Source organism: Chrysemys picta, chromosome 7 (assembly GCF_011386835.1).
Source record: "Chrysemys picta bellii isolate R12L10 chromosome 7, ASM1138683v2, whole genome shotgun sequence".
NCBI classification, from domain to species: Eukaryota; Metazoa; Chordata; order Testudines; family Emydidae; genus Chrysemys; species Chrysemys picta.
In genome coordinates, this window is record NC_088797.1 from 75,434,820 (window position 1) to 75,457,225 (window position 22,406).

General features: G+C 39.9%; 1 protein-coding gene across 2 annotated transcripts in view; it reads left to right on the forward strand.

Annotated features, from left to right (window-relative positions):
* Positions 1–22,406, forward strand: part of GLUD1 (glutamate dehydrogenase 1) — a 49,443-nt gene that overhangs the window by 22,069 nt on the left and 4,968 nt on the right. For both annotated transcript variants that reach the window (XM_005293997.5, XM_065551817.1), the window contains exons 4-10: positions 953–1,016; positions 3,981–4,075; positions 13,178–13,357; positions 18,466–18,603; positions 20,524–20,661; positions 20,804–20,884; positions 21,993–22,116. In XM_005293997.5, the coding sequence (XP_005294054.1) occupies positions 953–1,016; positions 3,981–4,075; positions 13,178–13,357; positions 18,466–18,603; positions 20,524–20,661; positions 20,804–20,884; positions 21,993–22,116 (820 nt within the window). The remainder of the gene's footprint in view (positions 1–952; positions 1,017–3,980; positions 4,076–13,177; positions 13,358–18,465; positions 18,604–20,523; positions 20,662–20,803; positions 20,885–21,992; positions 22,117–22,406) is intronic.

A 22,406-nucleotide genomic window follows, 5' to 3' on the forward strand; every position in this document is an offset into this window, starting at 1 on the left:
CCAAAATAATGTAAACTGGAGTGATTATATTGTGTTTTTTTGACCAATAAAGTTTCAGAATTTAGCAGAACTTTTAATTTTTTGGTGCAGAATTTCCCCCAGGAATACACTGTGTACAACTGGCAGGCAAAGATGTATCCAAAACAATTTGATATTTAAGAACTCCCTGTGTAAAAGGTCAAGTACTCTTATATCATTTAATTTGCAAAGTCTTTTCCTGAAATTTAAAGGCAATGCAACTAGTCTGCAGCCTAGATTTTTTTTTTAAATGATGCTATTCATGCAGAAAGCTTAATCCCAAACATTACCTTTTTTCTCAGAATAATTTTGCACTTAGTGTACCATAAACTTTCTTTAGCAATGAGGTTGACACATTTTTAAAGTCTTAAGTATTATATAACGTGGGTGATTTGCATACTAGTTTTTAAAGTGAGCCAATTGCAGCCATGTTTTCCGGTAATCAGATGTTATAGAACTAGAATAGCCACTACATGAAATGTCAAAGTTGAAATAAACTTAATATTTGTATGAATTACTGAAACTTTGCGTTAATTATGCAATAATCAGGACTGATTGCTGTCATCTACTATACATCTAATTTATATTATATTTGTTTGCTAGGAAAATGGTTATTTTACAAGTTTTTTCTTTAACACTGAAATATTTGACCAAACAGTGTCCTTACCTGTGTTTCCCTGATGCATTCATGATTTCTTTTGAATAATTGAAAATATACATAAAGAAAATGAGACCTCCCTAGGCTATTTACCTACTATACTGACCATACAAAACAAGGGAGTTACCAGGCAGACACTATGGAAATCAATGTGTAAACGCATGAACAGCTTTTTATTTAAAAAAATAAAAAAAAAATTATGATGTTTGTGGGAAATTTTAGGTTGACTTTTAACACTTATACCAAATCCTGGTGACTCCTATATTTTCTTAATAGGATAATGAATTGGAAAAGATCACAAGAAGATTTACTATGGAGCTGGCAAAGAAGGGATTTATTGGTATGTAAGTACAGTGATACTAGTCAGTGGCATAGCTAGGAGTGGAAATTTGGGTGGGCCCTGACTTTTGGATGGACGAGCAATGACTCTGTGCTAGCTCAGCTTCTCCCCCTACGCCATGCCCTCTTTCTAGCTCTGGCGCCCCCTGACACAGGGCTTCACCTGCCGAGCTGGGCACACGCGTGAGGCAGCTCTGAAAATGGCAAGGCAGAGCTGCCGGAGCGTAGCTTTCTGAAGGGTGGGCGCATAGCTCCATCCTGAATTTCTGGTGCCCAAGTGACGCTTCGGGCCGCTGTGGCAGCACTACATCCTCGCTCAGATTTGGGTGGGACTGGATGTTAAGAGGGTAGGCCACAGCTCACCTGTGGCTATGCCCCTGATACTAGTAAACTTGTAACTTGGGAATCTAATTTTATGTGTGTTAGCAATATAGACTAGATAGTATCCTGTAAACATGCTGCTCCAGCCCTGTTGTGTTACACTTCTTGAGACTTGGCCTCTGATGGGGTCAGATATAGTGCAGAGTAAGACAATAGTTCATCAATCTCACATTGGGCCTTCAGTCCAACTCAGGACTTGTTGATCTTTACTCTGGATATCGGGGGTTTTCAATAGTCCTGACCAGGGGTAAAGGGGTTTCTGTTCCACCTTCCTCAATGGGTAGGGGAACTCTGGCCCTCCCTCTCCAGTGGATTCTGGTGCAGGGACTCTTTTAAGCAATCAGGGCCTGACTACACAGATCCCTTGCTATATCCCTGCACCACTTCCTACTTGCCCTGTCTTGGGTCTTGGCCATACACTGTGAACCCAGGAAGAGGCTATCAGTGCCTCTGTTTCTAAGCCTCTTTCATTGGCTCACTGCAGAGCTTTTTAGTGCTTTCTACCACCCACCTGGTTCTGCTGTAGGAGTTCTCTCTGGTTCCCTGACAGGGCAGTCCATGACCTTGCAGGACTCTTCCTGCAGCCCCTTCTGCAGAATAGAGAATTCTGAGGGGACTCACTTGCTCCCATTTACCTTCCCAACTGTCTTGAGATCCCTGTTACAGGCCTACCTTCAGGGGGGCTCTGCCTCCCAACAGTCCAAATCCAGTTCTCTCGCTGCAGAATTCTCTGATAGCCAGCCATCTGCTCTCCTTCGTGGTCAGCTCCCAACTGAACTGGGTTCAGCCCTTTTAACTTCTCCCTCCATGCTTGATATCTTCTGTGGGTGTAGCAGGGTAAGGCAAATTAAGCTTACAGGCTTTTATTAACCTCTTCTGGTCTAATGTGAGATTGATGCACATCGTTATTTGAATTTATGCTTTTAAGAAGGTGTTTGGTATCTTTAGTATGATGTAGGCTCTGTGATGCAAACATGCTTCAGCTAATGTCAAATTGCTGAGTACCTAGCAATAAAGGATTTATGCCAACTCTGCCTTGTACATATTAAGGTAATGACATTGCCATTTAGAAAGAATTAAATTTCCTGTTTACTCTCAAGTTGCAGTACACTTTCTATGGAAGTTTAAAATAGTTTAGGTGATAAGTGTAGCACTATGCTTATTTTATGGTTATCTCAGAACACATAATTTGTCACACTTGAAATATGGTTGGTTATGTATGGTCTTTTAGATTGAACTGTTCACTAGTACCGTGTTTCCTGTAGTCTCAAAATCAAGGCTTTTGGCTGATATCAGAGGAAGGAAATGAAAGATCCAACCCATAGCAACCACAGAGATGGTTTCAAAAGAAATGAAGTGAACCCATAGCCTGTGTGGGGACATTTATAGGTGACCCATTTCATTCAATCTCTTTGAATAACTAAGCCTATCTACTTGAAGAGAGTTCCCAGTTGAACTGATGGTGGAACACTTGCAGGCAAAGAGCTCTTGGTTTCATAGGAGCAGGAGAGGAATAAGGCAAGGTTTTTCTTTCATTCCTGATCTCTTAAGAAAACAAAGTCCCAATAGATGTCCCAACAAGCATATTCATGTATCTTCCATTTTATTGCTGTCTACATGGGCAGAAGTATGTTTTTTCTAGGATGCATGAGAGTCTGTCAGTGTCCATACAAATATATTTATCAAAATGATAAATGATTTGTGTATTGTACGTAGTGGTAGCTAAGCTGCATTGACAATTGAAATGGTTAGATAGAATGTCTTTATTGATTGATTTATTTTTTTTAATGAGATGCTGTGTAATTTGTTTGAAATTTTGGAAAATTAAAAGGGGGCTTGGTTTGTTTAAATTCTTGCCAAGGATATCTAGAGCTTGTTTATTTCAAATAGTTTGGCTTAGCACAGTCCATAAGCAGTTACCCAGAAGAGTACATAAAATTACTGGTAGGGTGGTACATGAAGATGCCTCCAGGAATGTTCTTCATGAAAGATGCCTTGCCTCTTCCATTTTTAAGTGGTTACCTCTGATATAATGAATAAGAAATGAGTATCAATAAACTAGACAGTAATATCTAGAACAGCCTATCAAGTATTTGCAAGCAAGAAAATTTACCCAAACTCAGAACATTGATGTAAAGAAGAATGAAACTGAAGTATACGGCTTTTACGTTTAAAATCAAGTGTAGTTATGCCAAGTATAAGTTGTATATGTGTAGCTTTTTCTCTTCTTCCTTTCTACTGTGGTCTACATGAAATATACTAGATAAATAAAGCAAAAGCACAAACACACTTTTAATTTGTTAGTGATAAAATAACTACATTTTTGATTAAATAAAATGTGGACCAGATAGTCAATGATTTCAATAGCTTAAAGGGGTTTTGCCAGGTTACTAAAACAAGATATGGTGTCTAAAATCCACAGTTGTTAAAAGTATGGTCTGTTCTTCCTTGAATAACTGAGGTTTAAATATGAAATTAGGTCATCTCAACCAATCCCAGCTGTCACACCAAGCAGAGGAGATAGAGAATTTGAAGATAAATATTTGTATTTACTCTTGATACTTGTTTTTACTCTTGCTAATAGGGCCTGGTATTGATGTGCCTGCCCCCGATATGAGTACAGGTGAGAGGGAGATGTCCTGGATTGCAGATACCTACGCCAATACCATAGGACACTATGTAAGTTCTGAGCAAATGCTTCAAAGTAAAAGAGCTTCCTTGCTCTTTGCGGAAACCCAGCCAACATTATGCCAGAGATTTATTGCCTTGTTGACTAGTCCTCTAATTTTATTTAATTGTGTATGTAACTATAGCACTTTAATCATGGGGTTTTAGGTCATGTTTATGCAAAAAGAGTATGAAGACTTCCTCTTCAGACATCACAATGTAAAAGTTTAGTTGATATGACCAATTTCCAAAAAAGAAGCAGCTTCAGCAGTCATCTGACATGTTTTCATGTGTTGCATATAATGGAACAAATAGTATGGTCATATTCAAACTGCATTAAACCGTTGGTCCAATGTCCTCCTCTTTTCACAGCAGTATTTAAAAATAAAGACCCGCAAACAAGTTTTCAGGGAGATCGGTCGTTAGCCCCTGGTAACTCTGACCATTCTTAATGTCATTCCGGTTAGCATTGTTTCGTTATTACATCCCTGACCTATTAGAGAACATACTCATTTAAAGTTGCACAATGTTGCCTTATAACGTTGTTTGGCCGGGGGGCTTGGAACCAGGGTGGGTCGGCAGCCTCCCATCAGCTCCCTTCCAGTCCCTCCCCCCCAGCGCCTCCCGCCCCTGGCAGCCCCACGGATCAGCAACTCCCCCCTCCCATCCGCAGCAATCAGCTGTTTCACGGGTGTTCATGAGGCTCTGAAGAGGAGGAGGAAGGACGCAAAGCGCAGCCTCCCCCTTCCCTCCCGGTGCCTCCCCCTGCAGCAATCAGATGTTTTGTGGGTGTTCAGGAGCTCTGGGGGGCAGGAGCAAGGATGCGCTCAGGGGAAGGGCTGGGTTGGGGGCAGGCCTGGTGTAGAGCCGGGAGTTGAGCGCACACATCCCCCCCCTCCCTCCCTCCCCGTGCAGCCATGCATGCACCATCCAGAGGAGGGAGTGGTGCGCTCCAGAGGGATAGCGTGGGTTCATCATTACATTCAGTTTCACCAGGGAAGTGTTTGCAGCCGCTGCCCTGCAACTACTGTGTCTCTCCTTGGTGCTGCCTTGTAGAGTGTGAGACTCTCAACAACAATGTGTTGAGGGCTCAGCCAAGTGCTAGTTCATCATTTAGCAGCAAGGGATTCTCTGTGAAATATCCCACCTGTGATCAACACGGTTGTTTTAGGACAAGCTCAGGGAGCTCATGAGCAGGTCCCCAGACAATCCTCTGATTAGCACTTGTTTAAAATATATACTGTATATGTATATAATGTCTTGTGTCTGGCGAAAAAAATTTACCTGGAACGTAACCCCTCTCTATTTACATTAATTCTTATGGGGAAATTGGATTTGCTCAATATCGTTTCGCTTAGTTGCATTTTTCAAGAACATAACAAAGTTAAGTGAGGAGTTATTGTATTTTACGATGTTCTAGAACAATATGAAAGCACAATAAGGTGGGTGATTAATGACGGACAAAATTCAGAATTGGCGTGCGTTTTAAAATCAGACTCAGTCCTTTTTGACTATTTAGCTAAACTAGTTTTAGTTTAACACTACTTGTTACATACTGTATTAAATTAAATACTGTATTCAATACTCCATCTCTGTACAATGAAGAAAGATAGTGTTTCTGTTCAAAGCCCATATATTTAGCTCTTTAAAGTCTTAATGAAGTTTTACCATTTATCAAATGTTTTTAAAGCACAGTATCTCAGGTTTTTGCATCCGTTATTGCAGTGATTTCTCTGAAATTGTTCCTCTATATATTGACAATTATGAATGGCTAGTCTTAATTGTTAAAGTGCCTGAGTGTTTGAGACATCACTTGAAGTGACACTGTCAAGCTGGAGAAATACTGCGACTGTTGAATTGTGTGTATTGTGTTAATACCCTGTTGATCACACACAGTTAATCCTCTATCTACCACAGGTGCTACAAAAGCATCAAGATGTTTTCAGATTACCAAGGAAAGAATTAATGTAGATTTCAAAACTAGAATAGAGCAAGAGAACAATTTGTGTTTGGATACCCACAAAGCAAAAGCAGAAAAACTTGAATTTTATGCCTTCCAGTTGTTATGATTAAGGCTAAGTTTTTATCATTGATATTTTTAATAAAAGTCAGACAGGTCATGGGCAATAATGAAAAATTCATGGAATCCCGTGACCTGTCCTTGACTTTTACTAAAAATATCCATGACAAAATGGGGTAGCCTGGGCAGCTCGGGGAAGGAGGGGCTGGAAGCTCCAATCTGCTGGGGTCCCACCTGCCTCTCACAGCAGCTGGGAGCTCCAGGGTCGCTCTTGCCGCCCCCGATGGCAGAGGTCCCCCCTGGCGGCCAGAAGCGGTGGGGCTACTCCCCAACTCCCTGCAGCTTCCAGCCAGCGCTGGCTGAAATCAGAGGTCTTTGGAAATCACAGGTTCCGTGACTAAATCGCACCCTTAATGATGATGATCTGCTTATGATTGTGCAAGGCTGCTTTGTCCCTGCATAGTCAATAGTTAGATTTTTTTAGCTATTAGCTCTGACTGTCTGAAAACATAATTGTTGGTTAGACAAGTACTCAAATTAATTTTTTTCTGATGTTTCAGCACCAGAGTGTATATAAGATACTTATTGGTGGCTCTTTTAAGTGTGTCCTTTAAATAGTCCAGCCAAACAAAAACAAAAAAAATAAAGTAGAACCTCAGAATTATGAACACCTCAGGAATTGAGGTTGTTTGTAACTCTCAAATGTTCATAACTCTGAACAAAATATTATGGTAGTTCTTTCAAAAGTTTACAACTAAACATTGATTTAAAACAGCTTTGAAACTTTACTATGTAGAAAAAAATATGATTTCTCTTTATTTTTTATTCATTTCTGTTTAACACAGTACTGTCCTGTGTATGCTTTGTTTGATTGGATTTTTTGGGGGGGGGGCGGTCTCTGCTGCTGCCTGATTGCATACTTCCAATTCCAAATGAGGTGTGTGGTTGACTGGTCAGTTGGTAACTCTGGTGTTCATATCATTGAGGTTCTGCTGTATTGGTCTAGTTCAGGGATCGGCAATGTTTGGCATGCGGCCTGCCAGGGTAAGCCCCCTGGCGGGCTGGGCCGGTTTGTTTACTTGCTGCGTTCGCGGGTTCGGCTGATCACTGCTCCCACTGGCTGCGGTTCGCCATTCTAGGCCAATGGGGGCTGTGGGAAGCGGCACAGGATGAGGGATGTGCTGGCCACAGCTTCCCGCAGCCCCCATTGGCCTGCAGTGGCGAACCACAGCCAGTGGGAGCCGCGATCAGCTGAATCTGCAGACGCGGCAGGTAAACAAACCGGCACGGCCCACCAGGAGGCTAACCCTGGCGGCCCACGTGCCAAACGTTGCCGATCCCTGGCCTGGTTTTTAAAAGGCTGTACTGTTTGTGTCCTCTGAGCTCTTGAGTTTCCCCTCGATGATGCATCACTGGATCTCAAAGATTTTATACAGGTTTACAATTTCACTGATGTGCTGAGTATACTAATATACTCTTTGAAGCTATAGAAAAGAATGCTTAATGTGCTATCTCATAACTAGCTCAACCTCTGCTACTTCTGAATGAAAAATCTTCCTTTCTTGGTTTCTGCAGTCATTTAAAATAGTTCTTTAGGGCATAGCTTATCATTTTTGATTTCATACTTTCATTCATAGTGCTATAAACCTGTTATTGCTTGTTCATCTCTGGCATAGAATGCATGTTTAAGGGATGACTGTGTTTTCCCGAGACCATGTGCCTCTTGGCAAAGCATTTACAACTTGTTGTTGTAATCTTTGACATTGGGTGTGGTATTCTAGAGCCAACAGGCCAATCTCTCAAGCATCGTCAATTATTCATGGGGGAAAATAACAACCCTGTGGGGAAAGACTTTGAATAATTTCATAAATCAATCAAGTAGATTGCTCTTACACAGCACTCTGCCTGTTTGAGTTAGCTATGGAAATAAGTGTTATGAATAACTTCCTGTACTTGTACTGCACGCATGAAACTTACTTTGTAAAAAATAATAAAATCCAGAAGAATACTTGGCTTCAAAAAGTAGTTCAGGTTGCTAAATGATAATATATTTCCCTCTCATAAATTACAAAATCCAAGTCCTCAAGGAAACTAAAAGCTAGACACTATAAATAGTATACTGCCAGCACAGTAAAACATTCTTAAAGTACAAAAATACATATTTCATTATAACCCAACAATCTGTCCGTTATGTACTCCTGAGAACTCAAGGCAATGACTTAAGACTTGTGTGCTGTAAAAATTAAGTTTCTCTGTACTTTTCAATATCATCTGTCCATTTATGGAAGGTTCTTGCAGGATCTTCTTTGTAATTCTTAAATGAAAAAATAAACATTTATCAAAAAGAGCTGAACCACTGCACAGGAAAATAGTAAACTCTACAGCACTGAGAGTTTCCTTGCTTCCTTTTCCCACTCCATAAACCCAACTTGGTTTGCCAGTTTCTGCAGAGGTGTAAGCTATATACAGACAAACTTTAGTAAGATTAATTTAGAGTTAAAAACAAAAACCAATAACTAAAAAATGTAGATCTAAGCATGGCACCTTCTTACTCAGACATACTTTGCATTAAGTTTTGGTCACTAAAGTTGAAAGATACGACTTTTTACTCTTGGTAGCTACCGGCAGAAATATATAAATCTGCGGGTGCAAAAGTGGTGGTAACACTCCAAAAGATCCTTACCGACGTCTGGGACAGTAAAGAAATGTCAAAAGACTTCAAAGATGCCACAGTTATGTCTTTATTTAAAAATAAAGGCAGCAAAATTCTCTGTGATAACAAGAGAGAGAGCCCACGGTAATCTGTCGCTGGAAAAATCTTTGTTTGTGTCCTCCTGAACCTGACTGATTTCACCTGTCTCAGAAGCCAATCTACCCGAGACTCACTGCAGATTGATAGCACCACAGACATGATTTTCAGTATCAGGCAAATACAAGAAAAAAGTATCAAACAAAACATGAATCTGTTCAGTGTTTTCATCAATCTGACAAAAGCATTTGATATAGTCAATAGAGAAGGATTATGGATGATCTTCAGCAAACTTGGTTGCCCACCAAAACTGGTGTAAAGATCATTTGTTTATTTCTTGAGGGGATGCGAGGTCAGGTACTTTTTAATGGCGAACTCACGGACTCCTTTCCTATTTCAATTGGAGTCAAACAAGGCTGCGTCCTTGCCCCTGTACTGTTCAACCTCTTCTTCAGCCAAGTTCTCAAACATGCTACAGATGGTCTCAGAGGCATATACATCAGATAGTCACGATGGCTCAGTCTTCAGTCTTATAAGACTTAAAGCAAAAGCAAAAACAAAAGTAACAGAACTATTAATAAGAGAAGCACTTTTTGCAGATGATTGTGCCCTCCTGGTACACACAGAGGGAGATCTCCAGTGCATCGGAGATCGCTTTGCTGAAGCATCAAAATTGCTTGGCCTCACAATCAACTTGGAGAAAACTGTGGTGTTGCACCAATTCTGTTCATTGCTCTGTGTCATATCCCCTAGTGTATCCATAAATGGAAACCAACTAAAGCAAGTTGACAGTTTTACCTATCTTGGCACCAACATCTCCCATGATGGATCTCTTGACAAAGAGATCACGAAGAGGATACAGAGAGCTTCAGTCACTAGGAAAGTTAAGTAACAAAGTCCTGAAATCCCACAACATAACCCTCTCAACAAAAATAAAACTTTAATTCTTTTGTGCTCACATCTCTCTTCTACGGCTGTGAGACCTGGACACCATACAAATGGCATATCAAACCGCTAGAGGCCTTCCATATGTAGTCTCTGCGCACCATTATGGGGATCCTCTGGCAGGACAAAATTACCAACCTGGAGGTTCTCCAAAAGTCAAATCCTGTAAGCATTGAGGCCATGCTGATAAAAGCCCAACTATGCTGGGTTGGACACCTCTTTAGGATGCCTTAATATCTACTCCCCAGAAAAAATTTCTATGGAGAATTGGCATAAGGACACCGGAATCAAGGCCACATTAGAAAGCGTTACAAAGACAGCATCAAGAACAGCATAAACTTCAGTGCAACAAAACCGGATGATCTTGAGAAGGCTGTGTTAAATAGATCAGCATGGCAACACACAACACTCCTAGCTTTTCAAGTCTTTGAACAGGACAGATATAATCAATTTTTAGCTGCAAGGGAAAAGAGTCATACTACCGCTATAGCTACCAAGATGCTCACCAATGACTTTATCTGCCCAATCTGCTCACGAGCATGCGCGTCATGCTTTTGACTTCAGAGTCACTCCAGAATCCACAGTGAGAGAGCATGAAAACGTCATAGTCAAATCAATGGACTACATACACAGCTGCTTTGGATCTGCAGGGCTGTGTGAGTAGGATTCGGTTTCCTCTTCCTGGCAAGCAGAAGCCAGCTGAGAGAGGTGGAGGATAGGGAAAAGTGAAACCTGCTTCAGAATTGACAGGAAAGAGCCACAAGGGCAGGAGAGGCTTGGGAGAAGGGTTAAGAGGGAGGGAGGGCTTTTTATTTAAGTTGGGATGTCTGACAGGGCCACTAACCAAGTTTTGACATGACCAATAATAAATATTTGTAAAAAAAAAGCTTGAAAATTATTTATGGTGGGTCTTTTTTCCTCTAACTGAAGTTTACCATAAAATTCTTGTGCTCATTTGTTTAATTAAACAGTGCTATTTTAATCTTTGGGTGCACTGTTTCAGTAGATCTTGATTTGAGATTGTTCTGGGCCAAAAGATATGGAGGATTTTTCTGAGGCGGATTGTATGGAATGAAGACCGTTTGGACATGTCATACTTTCTCATTCCCCAGCATTCTATACTATAAAGTAGTGTTGACAGTACGCAGCTCTGATAAATCTTGAGTTTGGTTTTGGTGTTGTATTTTGATGATTTCCAGACTGTATTTAAGCTCCTGAAGGTGTTCCTGGCTTTGGTTTTGTTCCGGTTGTCCTGGCTTGTTCCACCATCCTGGCTAATGGTGCTGCCCAAGTATGTGAATATTTCTTCATTGGTGAGAACGTAATCCTCTATCCGTACTGGTGATGGTGAGGCAATATTAAAGGTCATGATATCTCTTATTGCGGTTGATTTTCAATCCAGTTTGCTGACTGAATGTGTTGAGTCGAGTTGTTTTTTCTTGTATATGGTGTTGGGTATGTGATAAGAGAGCGACATCATCTGCAAAGTCCAGGTCTTCAAGGGATGAGAAGAATGTCCATTTAATGCCTCAAACCAAGATCTATTGACACAGTGCAGCCAAGAGGATCTGAGCACCATCATTAGCAGGAGGCGTTGGAGATGGATCGGTCATGTGCTTCAGATGGAAACTGATTCCATCACCAGAGTAGCAATAAGATGGACACCTGAAGGCAAGCAAAAACGAGGTCTCCCGAAAACAACATGGCAAAGAGCTGTGGAAACCGAACTGAAAAACCTGGGGCAGAGCTGGGGAACCATTGAAAGACTTGCCAGAAACAGACCCAAGTGGAGGAGCTTTGTCACTGCCCTAAACACCAGAGGCGTAATAGGAACATGATGATGATGATTTTAATCTTTAGGAATCTCACTCAGCAGTTTCTACTGATACTAAATATTGAAGCAGAGATTTAAACAACATTGCTATCTGAATGTGGATGGCTTTAAGAATAGTGGGCCTTTCCTGCCAAACCAATTATGTCTTAATGGGTACCATATTAACTTGTCCAGAAAAGCCACGGTAAGTTTCTTGATCACTGAATTAAGAAATATGACTAAACTTCTCGGCTCTGAAATTCACATTAGTGAGCTGGTACAACTCTTTCCTTTCTTTCCCCATTCCCTTGTATTTTCTAAGGCATTGGCCTCTCTGATGGAGGGAATTGTGGAAAGAAGCTGTGTTCATCAACTATATGCTCATAAACTACTTATTTCTTCTGTGTGACGAGTTTAGATTTTTAAAATGTAACTGATTGGAAACCTGGTAATACTTTGAGTTGGCCATGATGGTCATATCTCTGGTAAGTGGTTATAGTTGACTTACCACCAGAGGGAGCAGACTACTTTCTGAAGGAAACACTTGCATTTAGATTTTGGAATAAAGTTTTTAATAAGATGGACCTCACTGTTGGAAAATGAAGGATACTGAGACTCCTATATGTTAATCTTTGTCAGAGTTTTAAGGAGTAGGGTTTATTTTGGGTATCAAGCACATGTAAGGCAACTAGATAGAAGTTTTATTTAGTTTAAGACTGCATAAAAGATGGGGATTTGGTGGCATGTGAATGCATTTCCGTGTAGGAAAAGATACTTATCTACTATTTTTCCACATGACTTTGCACTGTAGGCTATCCTCTTGAGGTCAACTATGGCCCCTCTGTTCAGATAGTAGGAAAGACTAGTTCATAACATATGTGGGTAAAACCTGTTACTTGGGGGGTAAATTTCTTATGATCGCATCTCAGCCAGATCATTGTATACTCATTTCTAAAGTTGTTAGTACACCTGTATTGCATGCTTTCAGATAATTATATTCACGTTTCCTGTTGTGACTGTTTAAAGCTAAAACTGTTTAATCACCTTTAAACTGCCCATAGGATATGTCTAAGCTTTTTGTTGTTTTAAAGGATTAATTTGTCAAGAACAATGATGGTTATCACAATTGTAGAGTGATTACTTACCACTAGAAGGCATGTAACTCACTGCCTTTCTGTGGCTAGTCAGATGGCAGCTTCTATCTGGACCCCTCATCCTTATAACATGACTGTAAATAAACATACCACTGTAAATTAATGTAAGCATAGAGCTGAATTGTGCAAATCACACTTCAGAAAATTGAACAGTATCTCAAGTACTGTAGTTATGTAATTGCATTGTACGGCAGGGTAGAATTTTTCTAGGATGCTTATGGTAAGCTGAGCAAGGGAGTTTGGAGAGGTAAGCTTAAAAAGGTGATTCATATCTTCATTATTGCTGTCAGTAAAAGCTATAATGTAAGTACATCAGGGAAAGAAATCTGTTAGTGTTTGAAGCTCACGTATACATTATACCTCAGCTGTTGTTTGACTGATCCTCTTCTTGGAAAGATTGGTGCAATTTATAGAATTCTAAACTGTCTTGCAGGATATTAATGCCCATGCTTGTGTCACTGGTAAACCTATCAGCCAAGGTGGTATCCACGGACGTATCTCTGCCACTGGTCGTGGTCTCTTCCATGGAATTGAAAACTTCATTAACGAAGCTTCATATATGAGCCTTCTAGGAATGACTCCAGGATTTGGGGATAAGACATTCGTGGTCCAGGTAATTTTGTCTAGAAATGCAATTGTTTTGGTAAAGAAAGTTGAAAATGTAGTTGCTTTTAAAATCACTATTAAAGCGGTAGACCTGGTAAGGTTTTATAACTGTAGAGATTAGCCTTGCAATCAATTTAAACTTCAAAGCACTTTTCAGACAAGAGTCCTCCTTTATTTTGCATTTTTTTTAAATTATATACATAGGCACACAGCTAAAACTCCAGCCATTTTCTAAGAACAATGTTGTATTTATAGACTAAGAGTATGTCTATACAGCAAAGAAAAAATCGCGTCTGGCCCGTGCCAGCCAGCTCAGCCTCACTTGTCTTGGGGCTGTTTCCTAAACAAACTAGAGAAATTCAGCCTAGATGGAGCTATTCTAAGGTGGGTGCATAACTGGTTGGAAATCGTTCCCAGAGAGTAGTTATCAGTAGTTCATAGTCAATCTGGAAGGGCATATCAAGTGGGGTCCCGCGGGGATCAGTTCTGGGTCCAGTTCTGTTCAATATATTCATCAGTAATTTAGATAATGGCAGAGTGAGTGCACTTATAAAGTTTCCGGATGACACCAAGCTGGGAGGGGTTGCAAGTGCTTTGGAGCAGTGGCTCTCAACCTTTTGAGACTATTGTACCCCTTTCAGGAGTGGTCTTCTGTACCCCCAAGTTATACCTCACTTAAACTACTTGCTTACAAAATACCATGCTGTGACACTTGTATGTTTATTTCTGAAAAATTGCTTACTTTCTCATTTTTACCATATAATTATAAAATAAATCAACTGGAACATAAATATTGAATTTACATTTCAGTGTATAGCATATAGAGCAGTATAAACAAGTTATTGGCTGTATGAAATTTTAGTTTGTGCTGACTTGGATAGTGCTTTTTATGTAGCCTGTTGTAAAACTAGGCAAATATCTAGATGAGGTGATGCACCCCCTGGAAGACTTCTACGTACCCCTAGTTGAGAACCAGTCCTTTGGAGGTTAGGATTAAAATTCAAAATGATCTGGACAAACTGGAGAAATGGTCTGAAATAACTAGGGTGAAATTTAATAAGGATAAATGCAAAGTGCTTCACTTAGGAAGGAACAATCAGTTGCACACTTACAAAATGGGAAGTGACTGCCTAGGAAAGAGTACTGCGGAAAGGGATCTGGGGGTCGTAATGAGTCACAAACTAAATACTGTATGAGTCAACAGTCAACAGCTGTTGCAAAAAAAAAAAAAAAGGGAGGGGGGCAAACATCATTTTGGGATGTATTAGCAGGAGTGTTGTAAGCAAGACGCAAGTAATTCTTTTGCTCTACTCCGTGCTGATTAGGCTTCAACTGGAGTATTATGTCCACTTCTGGGTGCCACAGTTCAGGAAGGGTGTGGATAAATTGGAGAAAATTCAGAGAAGAGCAACAAAAATTATTAAAGGTCTAGAAAACATGACCTATGAGGGAAGATTGAAAAAGTTGGGCTTTGTGTAGTATGCAGAAGAGAAGACTTGGGAGGACATAACAGTTTAAGTATATAAAAGGAGGAGGAGGAAGGAGAAAAATTGTTCTTTAACCTCTGAGGATAGGACAAGAAGCAATGGGCTTAAATTGCAACAAGGGCGGTTTAGGTTGGACATTAGGAAAACTTCGTAACCGTCAGGGTAGTTAAGCACTGGAATAAATTGCCCAGGGTGGTTGTGAAATCTCCATCAATGGAGATTTTTAAGAGCAGGGACACTTGTCAGGGATGGTCTAGATAAGACATAGTCCTGTCTTGAGTGCAGGGGACTGGACTAGACCTCTTGAGGTCCCTTCCAGTCCTATGATTCTATTGCTGTGTAGACTTCTAGGCTTGGGCTGGAGCTTGGGCTCTAAACACTGCAGGGTGGGAGGTTCCCAAAGCTCGGGATCCAGCCTGAGCCTGGAAGTCTACAAGGCAATGATAGAGCTGCACAACCCGAGCCCCATGAGCTTGAGTCGGCTGGCACAGGCCAGCTGCAGGTTTTTCTTTGCTATGTAAACATACTCTTACTGCTCTAGACATCTTTTCCAAGTTCTTGGAGCTTTAAACTAAGGGGTATTACACATTTCATGTGTACTGTAACGCCACTTTTTGCAAAATTATATTCTGTAATTACTTCCATATAATGGAAACACGAGCCCTTTATTTACCTTATTTTTGGATCCTAAAGAACAAAATTCAGAGCTCAGAAAAATTTGAATCCGATCTGTGGTATTATGAAATACGCAGATGTATTTAGGTCAACATGATGACCTAGATTTTCAGTTTTAGTTCTGAATTTTTTTTTGACTTTTGTGAGACCTCAAAAGACCCTTAATTCAAACTATGCTCCTACATGTTTTAGGACATGAATATTTGGCGAGAAGGAAGACTACACTGAGAAATGGATTTCTAATACTACTTAACATGTGTAATTATATCCTTCAAGGGTTTTTTTAAATTTGTCCTGTTCACCAGGTTGGATAAATCCATAATTATTCAGCTATTAAATGCAGAATCTGGATGATGGGCCAGAATGCTTTATTTGGAACTGTTCTCATATCAATGTGGCTAGTGTTAGAAATGGCAGAGGACTGATTGCTACATTTTTAGTAATGAATCCACAACATCATCTAATCGCACCCTACTGTGCTGTGCCAGTTAACCAGTGACCTGAGACAAACCTCCTGTACCCTATGTAGAAACACAATAGCACAGCAACGTCCCCAACCTTTGGAATTCACATATTGGCAGCGCCTAAATATAAGAGTCTAAAACTAAACAAGCAAACTGAAAACTTGGCAAAACAGTTGAAGACTAATCAAGAAAAAATGAGGACACAGCACTGAAGACAAACTCCGTACATAAATAGAACTTAATTCTTGTATCGAAGCTAGCTTCTGATGTAAAAGGGGAACTATGCAAAATAATTTGAAAGCAATAAATTGAGGAGTTTCATATTCACTCTTCCCTGGAGTTAATCTTATTCCCAGCTTTGCCAAAGACTTCCTGTGTGACTGTGGGCAAACCACTTAATCCATTCTTCCTTACCTGTAAAATATGGAAACTTGCATAACATCCCAGGGGGCTAAGGTTTAATTCACATTTGTAAAGTAGTATGGTTAGAGGCTACTATTGAAGTGCAGAGTATAAGATCATGTAATTTAAAACCATAGTTTTTGTGGAAGACTGCTTTAGAGACAATAAAATGGATTATCAGAAGGACAAGGCTCCATTAAAGAGTCAACATGAGAAAACAATTTAGTTGTATTTTGTTAATAAATAAAATGATATTGAGCCACTCTTAGAGGCTTTAAATTTTGCAGGCATTCCATATCTGTAGTGACTAGAGGAAAACAAGTGTCAAGCAAATTCGGGAATTGTCATTTAAAAGTCCCCAGAATCCTATATAACGTTCAGTTATGTGCACATTCAGAAAATATGTGATTAAGGCAAATGTAGTTATGAAACATTACATTAAGTGACTAAATGAATAGCTTTAAAGCTGTTTATCCTCAAGAAAGAACTTACAAGTACACTAATGCAGTAAAAATTAATAGTAACTTATGACAAATTTCAACTGAACTTTTAGTCTTTGAAATTTTACGATCCCCAATATTACCACAAGCACTCTGCTACAGATGTTCAGGAACTGGAAGCAAAAAAAGCATGGAATAGCAGAGTTTAGGAATAGGAGAGGGCTTCATCTTGGCTAGCTTTTCTCTCACAAAATAAATGCCTTCTTCATATCACTTAACTGGTAGCATCCTTGCAAGTGTATGCAGCCTGAATGAATCTCCGTGGAATCTTGCATGCTACTTTTTAGAAGAAAAATATTGGAATGATTCATAGATTCTAGGACTGGAAGGGACCTTGAGAGGTATCGAGTCCAGTCCCCTGCTCTCATGGCAGGACCAAATACTGTCTAGACCATCCCTGATAGACATTTATCTAACCTACTCTTAAATATCTCCAGAGATGGAGGTTCCACAACCTCCCTAGGCAATTTATTCCAGTGTTTAACCACCCTGACAGTTAGGAACTTTTTCCTAATGTCCAACCTAAACCTCCCTTGCTGCAGTTTAAGCCCATTGCTTCTTGCTCTATCTTTAGAGGCTAAGGTGAACAAGTTTTCTCCCTCCTCCTTATGACACCCTTTTAGATACCTGAAAACTGCTATCATGTCCCCTCTCAGTCTTCTCTTTTCCAAACTAAACAAACCCAATTCTTTCAGCCTTCCTTCATAGGTCATGTTCTCAAGACCTTTAATCATTCTTGTTGCTCTTCTCTGGACCCTCTCCAATTTCTCCACATCTTTCTTGAAATGCGGTGCCCAGAACTGGACACAATACTCCAGTTGAGGCCTAACCAGAGCAGAGTAGAGCGGAAGAATGACTTCTCGTGTCTTGCTCACAACACACCTGTTAATACATCCCAGAATCATGTTTGCTTTTTTTGCAACAGCATCACACTGTTGACTCATATTTAGCTTGTGGTCCACTATAACCCCTAGATCCCTTTCTGCCGTACTCCTTCCTAGACAATCTCTTCCCATTCTGTATGCGTGAAACTGATTTTTCCTTCCTAAGTGGAGCACTTTGCATTTGTCTTCGTTAAACTTCATCCTGTTTACATAAGACCATTTCTCCAATTTGTCTAGATCATTTTGAATTATGACCCTGTCCTCCAAAGCAGTTGCAATCCCTCCTAGTTTGGTATCATCTGCAAACTTAATAAACGTACTTTCTATGCCAATATCTAAGTCGTTAATGAAGATATTGAACAGAGCCGGTCCCAAAACAGACCCCTGCGGAACCCCACTTGTTATGCCTTTCCAGCAGAGATGACCTCTCAAGGTCCCTTCTAGTCCTAGAATCTACGATGTGTAAGTTCTATCACTGATCTTGCAAAGTACATTATAACATTAATATTCTCTCTAGAACATCAGGCCAATGTGGTTAACGTATACAAATATGTCCCCATCCCATATCACTCCATGCCAACATATGATACAAAAAGGTGAAAAGCAGATATATTCTTGTAAGGATTGAATGTTTTAAGACTTGTGGGCTCATTTCACATGATTTAACTACTCTTCCTTCTATTCTCCCCATTTTTATTTACAGGGATTCGGTAATGTGGGCTTGCATTCTATGAGATATCTTCATCGTTTTGGTGCTAAATGTGTTGGTGTTGGAGAGATTGATGGCAACATCTGGAATCCTGATGGGATTGACCCAAAAGAACTAGAAGATTACAAATTGGTATGAGACTTATGTATTGCTCCCTATGTAAACTCTGAAAATACTGGAGATGACTAGAGGCTGGTGTTAATCGTGCGGAATATTTGGAAGTTATGATCAGCAATTTATAATGTTCAGGATTGGCAACTGTGTTTTTTAGCATTCCATTTTCACTAGCTTGAATGCAGACCAAATAGACTAAACTAATTGGTTTCATGGCTTTAATAGCCTGAGTGGTGCTGGTCTGTTCATTTCTCTACATTGCCCATCGCCACCCAGATAGGCACAGTTGCGGACCTGAGTCTCTGCAAAAAGGCAAAGGATTGCATCCAAACAAACTAACTTACCATGGTTTAGATAATTCTTAATGTGGGGGGGGTCACGATCTCAAACTCCCGCTCCCCCCATGTTTGCTAAATAGCAGCAGCATCCCAGCTAGATTGCAAAAGGTGGGAAGGAAAGGGTCCTGGTTTGGAACAGGATGAGAACTGCTCGTTTAGACTTACTAGTGTAGTACTATGAGCGAGCTTGCATTGCTGCTGCCTCTGTGCCATCTGTTGTATGGACAGATAAAAGTTTCTTGAGCAACTTCTATGCTCAAGAAAAGAGATGAAGTTCATTTTGAGGAAATTGAATATGGTCTTGTAAATTGTGGCTTTAATTTGCTAGCTTCCAAATATATCGGCTGGTTGGGGCCTCTTCCAACTCTGGGCCCGGCGCCATGGTAAACCTGGTACTGCTTATATCCAGTATCTCTTCACCTGGCCCCACAGACAGGGTGCTGTGAGGAAGGCAGCCACTGCCCCCTCTCTGCAGCTAGCTGCTCTGGCCCTGAGCCTGCTGCCCTCTCTTCTAGCATCACAGCAGGCGCTGGTAGGCAGAGGTGTAATTGCAGCACCTCCCTGACCAAATCTATTTTCTGTAGAGGGAAAAAAAATATGCAGGGGACATGAATTCTGGGTGTGCACACTGGTGCAGAATTCCCCCCGGAGTACACTAGAGTCAAGAGATGTAGTGCTTAAGACAGAAAAGGCAATTTCATTTTAATATAAAATAGTAATTTGTGTACTGCAACAGTAGTGATTATTTGTAGATGTTCTGATATACTTAAAATCTAGACTGATATTTTGAAAATATATGTAAGGATCTTCCATGGATGCTGCATGGGATTCACCTCTGTTTTTAGAGTGTATTTTTGAGCTTAGGGTGAGCATACCCTTAATCTTCATTCTTATCCCACAGATCTACTGTAAACAGATTGTAGAATCTAATCAATATAAATGTATTTCAGGCATTTAAATTAATTGACACACTGGCTGATCTTGAATTAATTTTACTGTGAACTGCATTAAGTTTCAACTTTTTATCCAACAGTCTTAGTGGGATGATCCTTGGCTGCCCATGTAAATAGGAATGGCAGCCACGTTTTATACTGACTTTGTGAACATGCTGTTCCTTATATCTGTTTTCCTTACTGAGATGGATTAGTAGGTGTTTGAATTGACACAGTTTTTAATTCAAGATTGGGGAACAAGCAAGGCAGCAGACCCCTTTTTTCTCACTCTTCTAGTATGGTAAACTTGCATTCTGTTTCTCTAAAGTGCAAGTACTTTAGAGAAACAGAGTATTGAAAATACTGAGTATTTTACCTGTCTCAAATGGAGTAAAGTGCTTATACAAACCTATTAGAATTGTACAGTCTCTGTTTAGAGAGATTTAAGGTTTAATTGAAAATTTCATTGTATTTGGATTTTTTTTATGGCACTTGCTATAGTTGTAGGAAGGGAAGGAGGGCATTTGTGTTAGCTTTAAACACATAGTGCAGTAGACATGCTGTGCAAGGTGTTGTACAGACACATGCAAAGATGCATAAGTGAAGATTGTTGTGCAATAGTGATACTGAAAATAACCGATAGTCACACTTCTCTTCCCGTCAAACAGCAACATGGGACGATTGTCGGCTTCCCCAAAGCACAACCGTATGATGGCAACATCTTGGAATTAGACTGTGACATTCTCATCCCTGCTGCCAGTGAGAAACAGTTGACTAAATCCAATGCTCACAAGGTCAAAGCGAAAGTAAGAAGAAGAGTTAAACTAAATATTAAAACAGGAAACAGTATGGCAAATGCCTTTCTCCATATTTACTCCAGTTATTGGTGTGAATATAAATATATGCCTCTGTGTGTCAGTAATTATTGTGTCATGGTTCTTTCCCTAGATTATTGCTGAGGGTGCCAATGGACCTACAACCCCTGAGGCTGATAAAATCTTTTTGGAGCGGAATATCATGGTCATTCCTGTAAGATTATTTTGCCAACACTAATGGAAAGTAGACTGTCTGTCTGCAAATGCATTCTTTCTCCTGATCACAGGATCAATCTTAGCATTAATATTCTTTAAGAATCACTTAAGTGTTCAGAATAATTTTCCTATGAAAGCCATTCCTACAATGCCCTCCTTTCTGTGCCTCTCACCTTAAAAATGGGTGTTCTAACTTCACTCAAGACTTGTGAGGTAATTATCCTCAAATCCCAGATCTCTCATTACAACCATCTTCGCTTACTTAAATTCATCTATTGCATGGCGGTGACATTTTCAAAAGAAAAACAATTTACAATTATTCCTATCAAATAATGACACAAATCCCTAAAACCTTGGTTTTCCTTTCTGGGAATTGGCGCTTCGTTAACTGCCCAGTCCAGTGAGCGGAGTAGGGAGGGAAAGTCTAAATGCAGTGGCCAAATTTTTCATACTTGGATGTCTAACTTTTATTGAAGTCAGTGGAAGGGTTTTTGAAAATCAGAGCTGCCTCTCTGGGTACCTAAAGTTAGGCAGCCAAGTATGGAAAATTTTGGCCATTGTCCTCTGTGCTCTAGAAATAAACATGAGCATGGGTGCTTTGATAGAGCTTTGTGCTACAGATGAATCTGGAATGTATAGCCATAATTAAAGGTTGCATGCTGTACTGATTACTTGAAAGAAACCTTATCTAGGACAGTGAGATCCTTTTTGGGGAAGGGAAATGCTATCTCTAAAGAAAGTGATGTTGCTGCCAAGTGATTTATTTTAAATCTTACTCATTTGGCTAGTCTGATGCATGCTTTTATTTTCTTGCCAAAAACTTACAGGTGGTGAGGGGGGGAAAATAACAGTTAATCATGCATAGTTGAATTTGAGGCTTTTTAAATTCATACATTTTTAAATTAATAAAACTTGTAATCCTGATAACTTCAGTGCTCTCCTTAGGGGAATTAATGACTGAATTATTCTCTGTGCTGCCTGTTACGTTTAAACAGGATTTCCATGTTTTTGCATTTTAATTTGCCTTCTAAAAATACAACAGAGTAAGTTGTCTTATCATAGGTTTATCGTTCAGAAAGTTTTCTATTAATGTTGTTTTTGTGCAGGATCTCTACTTAAATGCTGGTGGTGTAACTGTGTCTTACTTTGAGTGGCTGAAAAACCTGAACCACGTCAGCTATGGCCGCTTGACATTTAAATACGAAAGGGATTCGAACTACCACTTGCTGAGTAAGCATTACTTCTACTTTTATTAGCTCTTCAACAGATAAATTGAACTAGAAAGGAACTCAAACCAAGGTTACATTTAATATCTTCCTATGCCAAACATGGAAGAAATCAAATACAAAGATGTTCTAAATTTAACTTCTCTTTAAATCTGCTCCTAGTGTATGCTGGACAGTGAGAGAGCTTACAAATGCACCTAGTGTGACTAGTAACTGATGAATTGGGTAATACTTGGGAAAACATTGTAGAAAACTAACAGTGTCTTCATGAAGTGATGCTTAGCTTTTGGTATT